Source organism: Caloenas nicobarica, chromosome 10 (genome assembly GCF_036013445.1).
Source record: "Caloenas nicobarica isolate bCalNic1 chromosome 10, bCalNic1.hap1, whole genome shotgun sequence".
NCBI lineage: Eukaryota > Metazoa > Chordata > Aves > Columbiformes > Columbidae > Caloenas > Caloenas nicobarica.
The window spans coordinates 1,394,291-1,399,123 of record NC_088254.1 but is presented as its reverse complement, the minus strand read 5'-3'; the positions used below and the strand labels follow the sequence as shown (position 1 = coordinate 1,399,123).

General features: G+C 41.4%; 1 protein-coding gene across 1 annotated transcript; it reads left to right on the top strand.

Annotated features, from left to right (window-relative positions):
* The first annotated feature begins 1,336 nt into the window (after positions 1 to 1,336).
* Positions 1,337 to 2,281, top strand: LOC135992530 (olfactory receptor 11L1-like). Its single transcript, XM_065641787.1, has one exon. The coding sequence runs from the start codon at positions 1,343 to 1,345 to the stop codon at positions 2,279 to 2,281; it is 939 nt and encodes a 312-aa protein (XP_065497859.1). The 5' UTR covers positions 1,337 to 1,342.
* The last annotated feature ends 2,552 nt before the right edge of the window (positions 2,282 to 4,833 follow it).

Below are 4,833 nucleotides of genomic sequence, written 5' to 3'. Positions count from 1 at the left end.
GCTGAAAGATCTATAATGTTTCTGGTGAATTTCAGATGCAGTTTTCCAGAGGGTTTCTTCTTTTACTAACAAGCTCTTACGTGCAAATGTGTCATCTGTCCATTGTTGCTAATGTGCCCCATGGAATTCCTCCACCCATGGAGTTACTCTCCAGAGATCCTCAACAACTACTGAAATCAGTGCTTGGTACAGTTCAGCCTTTATCTGTGGCTGTCTATCTTTATGAAAGTCAAGACTGACCAGAAGGTAGTTCAGACTAGAATTGTTTTCTATCCAATAAGATGTTGTAGTCAATGTTTAGTAATGAGACCCAAACTGCAGAGTAAAGGATGATTAAATTCACCAGGCAATTTTTTCTGATATTGTTATTAATTGTGCCTCAACCTTTAAGACCTAAGTTACTGTTGTATCCAGTTTGAGACAAGGACCTGAATGCAGACTGAAACCTAGCACTACCAAATGTCTTCAGGGCTTGGAAAACAGCCCTGTAAAAATTTGACACAGGCTCAATATTATGCATATAAGTTCATATGTAAGTAACTAGATACCACAGCTATGTGCATCAGCCTTATTATGCATGTGAAAAGTGGAGTTTATTCTTATGAGATACATTGCTCTTGATCAATGTCTCAATCTTAATCATCTGGTAATAGATTATTATCTGTGGTTTCCATTCTTGAGATGGAAAATATCTCTCTACTCACAGTATTTAACAAGAAATTTTAAGATTGCTTGTGAATCTGTGTGCAAGTTGGTAGTCCTCTGCGACCGAGCACCTTGAGAGAGTTCTTACTTGTGCCCTTGTATTTGTATGTTCAGGACCATGCAAATGAGTACTTATGTATTTTACGAAAGATTCATGTGTGCATTAATGAGTTGAATTTTCAGTGTAATTATTAATGTTGATTATGTATATGAGTTTTTATATCTCTTTCAGTGAAAAGCCGGGGGGGGTGTCTCTGAGTTCACGTGTGTAAGCTCATGTATACCTTTTTACTATGGATTAGTATGAGTGGTTTCTTTACATATTTATGTACTTTCTTATATATATTCTTGTGTGCAGGTGTGGAGAGTGTCTGTCTACTGGACTATTTGCAATTTATTTTATAATTGTCTATGTGAAGTTCATGAAATACATGTTAAAACTTACATTTCGTGAGAGAGAGAGAGCAGGATGGGAGGGAGGGAGGAAAAAAAGGACAGACTGGTAGTGACTTTAATACTGTTCCCAAGGTTTATTTGAGTATCACAATCTTTATAGACAGTGTTTTCACCACTGAAAGTTAACATACTCTGATATTGATTATTCCCTTATCAGAGAAATCCTAGCTCTTTCCAAGACATGACAAATCTTACAGCAGTACTGGAATTCAGGCTACTGGGCTTCAGTAGCAATGCACACTGCCAGATCCTGCTATTCACAGTGGTTTTGGTTATTTATACTCTCACCATCCTAGGAAACATCATTATTATTTCAGTGGTCACACTGGAGCCAAGACTTCATTTGCCCATGTACAAATTTCTCCAGAACCTCTCTTTCCTAGAGGTCTGTTACACCACCACAGTTATACCCAAGATGCTGGCAAATCTACTGGCGAAGAGGAAGAATATCTCCTTCTCAGGGTGTATGGCACAGCTTTACTACTTCATTTCCCTGGGTGCCACTGAGTGCTACCTTTTGGCAGTGATGGCATATGACCGATACCTTGCGGTCTGTGAACCTCTGCACTATGGTGTGGTCATGACTGCTGAGTCTTATACCTGTCTGGCTGTGGGCTGCTGGGTCACTGGTGTTTTCACTGGTTTTCTGCCCTGTCTGATGGTCTCCAGATTGCGTTTCTGCAGTGACAACCTCATTAATCACTTCTTCTGTGATATCTCTCCACTGTTGAAGCTTTCATGTTCAGACACCACTGTCACAGAAGCTGTCATCTTCATCCTCTCTTTTCTGGTACTTGCCAGCTGTTTTCTGTTGACTCTTGTCTCATACCTACTTATAATTCTCAGTATCCTGAAGATACCCTCTGCTTCTGGAAAAAGAATTACCTTCTCCACCTGCAGCTCACATCTCATGGTAGTGACTATATACTATGGTACAATGATCTCCATGTATGTCCGTCCCACCTATAACCTGTCCTCAGAGCTCAATAAGGCTGTATCTGTGCTCTACACAGTGGTCACACCCCTTCTGAACCCAGTAATCTACAGCTTGAGAAACAAGGCATTCAAGAAGGCTTTGGAAAAAATAGTCATCAGACACCATCGTCTTCATTCTTTGTGAGTTGGGAACACTTTGAGATTGACTCTTGTTGATATTCAGGGTCTTTGTTGTATTCTGACTACAGAACAGATTATCATGAGCATGAGCAACAGCAGCTGTTGTTGTTGCTTTTGTATAAAGAAATAATTCAGGGAAGTTATTACTGTAAATCAAAATTACTCCTGGACTATACAATGTTCCACTTTCCTGTTTTTCCTCTTCCTCTTTCTTTACCCACCATTTAATCTACTTTTTGTTACTATGATAATTACTATCTGAATTGCACTTTTTTCTTATTAGTGCACAGATACAAATATGCATGAACACTCAAAGGCTAATATACGATTTTGAATTTATGAATTGTTTATGTGTTTCCTTGCTTGTAGATTTTTCTCTTGGTTTGCCTGGTCATTTTTTTTAAATTCACTGATTCAGAAGAATTGTCACTATGTTTTTCTTTTACTTCATTTGGGCCGTGTGAAATCAATCTCTTGACACAAAGCAGAACAAGTGTATTTGCCTTTTATGAGGAAAATGTATCTCAGAAACACATTTTTATTGTTACTTTACAATAATTTAACACTATGAGAAGTTAATGTGACATAGCTGGGTTAATTAAGTGTATTGTTCCTTTCTCTTCACCTTTCAGCAACATGTCAGCTGCTGAGACATCAGTGAATACTCTCACATTACTAGATGTAGAGTACTGGGGGTTCTGGCCAACGGCAAGTTGAACATGAGCCAACACTGTGCCTTGGCAGTCAAGAGGCCCAACCATGTCCTGGGTACATCAAGCACAGCATTGCCAGCTGCTCAGGGAGGGAATTGTCCCGCCCTGCACTGGTGCAGCCTCACCTGGAGCACTGCGTGCAGTTCTGGGTGCCACTGGATAAAAAGGATATAAAGGTACTGGAGAGTGTGTAGAGGAGGCCATGAAGTTGGTGAAGGGTTTGGAGAGGAAGCTGTATCAGGAGCGGCTGAAGTCACTGGGTTTGTTAAGCCTGGAGAAGCGGAGACCTCATTGTGGTCTACAGCTTCCTCACAAGAGGAGAAGGAAGGGTAGGCACTGAACTGTTCTCTCTGTGACCAGTGACAGAGCCCAGGGAATGGCAGGAAGATGTGCCAGGGAAGGGTCAGTTGGACATGAAGAAAGGGTTCTCCATCCAAAGGGTGCTGGACACTGGAACAGGCTCCCCAGGGAGGTGTCACGGCCCTAAACCTGACAGTATTCAAGAACAGACTAGACAATGCACTCAGAAACATGGTGTGACGTGTGGGGTTGTCCTATGCAGGGACAGGAATTTGTCTCAATGATCCTTGTGAGTCCCTTCCAACTCAGGATGTTCTATGATTCTGTACTTAGAACATCTGCTGGAGATTGTGATATATCACAGAGTAGCCTCAGGAGACTTACATCCTTCTGCAGCAACTGCTTTATTCCATTGGATGACCCATGGACCCACAAATGATATTCGTGATAGGGACTGCAAAGAGCCAGAATAAGACACAAAGACACAAAACTACCATGGTGCTACTAAAGACACACCAGAGCAAGCACTCCACTGAGTTTTTACTGTTGTCTGCATCTGGAGCAATGAAATTGTCTTCTCACTGTCTCTGGTGATATCCTCGTGACATATTCAATGCTCCAGAGTAAAGCTTGTGATTGCTGGAATTGGCACTGGATGTGCCAGAGACCAGCCCCTCCTTCTGGAGTGACAGTCGGAGGCCACTCAGGACACTGTGGGATATTTACAATTATAACAGATGCATGTGTTTAGGCAGCTAATTTTCTTCCCAGGTATAATTTTTGGATGAGATGAGTAGCTTTCTATCAAGCACTGATGATACTGACTAGTATTTCAGTTTAGTTCCTGTCTAAGATACCTTAAGGTAATTGAAACACTTATTGGGGCTGGCAGACACAGAACAGAACAAATGGGGAACAGCACTTATCTGGAGGTGGCCATAATAGAGTCTTCGACAGAAGTCTATAAAGATTTACGTGTATGGAGAATGTCTCCATTCTCTAATCAAAAACTATGGAAATTTTTTAAAATTCCTTTCTGATGTGCAATCATCTATCTGCAGAGCGTGCATGATTAACTCTTCAGGTCTGACACAATAATTTATAAAATCATAGGAAGAAGTTAAGGCCTGTTCTAGTGCCCATTCTAGAGATCCTTTCCCACCTACATCAGTTTACTGTTTCCCATGCCATATCCTTTTCCATAGAGCATTAGAATCATACTATAAAAGGTCGAATAAATTAGATTATAAGATAGGCGTCTCATAATCTACTGGCAAATTATCAATAAATGTCACTGGATGGCAAGGCCCAAAGTGTTATGGTGAATGGAATTAAATGCAGTTGGCAGTCAGTCACAAGTGGCGCTCCCCAGGGCTCAGTAGTGGAGCCGGCTCTGTGAGATATCTTTATCAATAGTCTGGATGAGGGGATCGAGTGCACCCTCAGTGAGTTTGCAGATGACACCAAGTTGGGTGGGAGTGTTGATCTGCTGGAGGGTGGGAAGGCTCTACAGAGGGATCTGGACTGTCTGGATCAATGGGCT

What these genes read in the sequence shown, in the direction of transcription:
- LOC135992530 (XM_065641787.1), top strand. Translation starts at nt 1,343, where the DNA reads ATGACAAATCTTACAGCAGTACTGGAATTCAGGCTACTGGGCTTCAGT.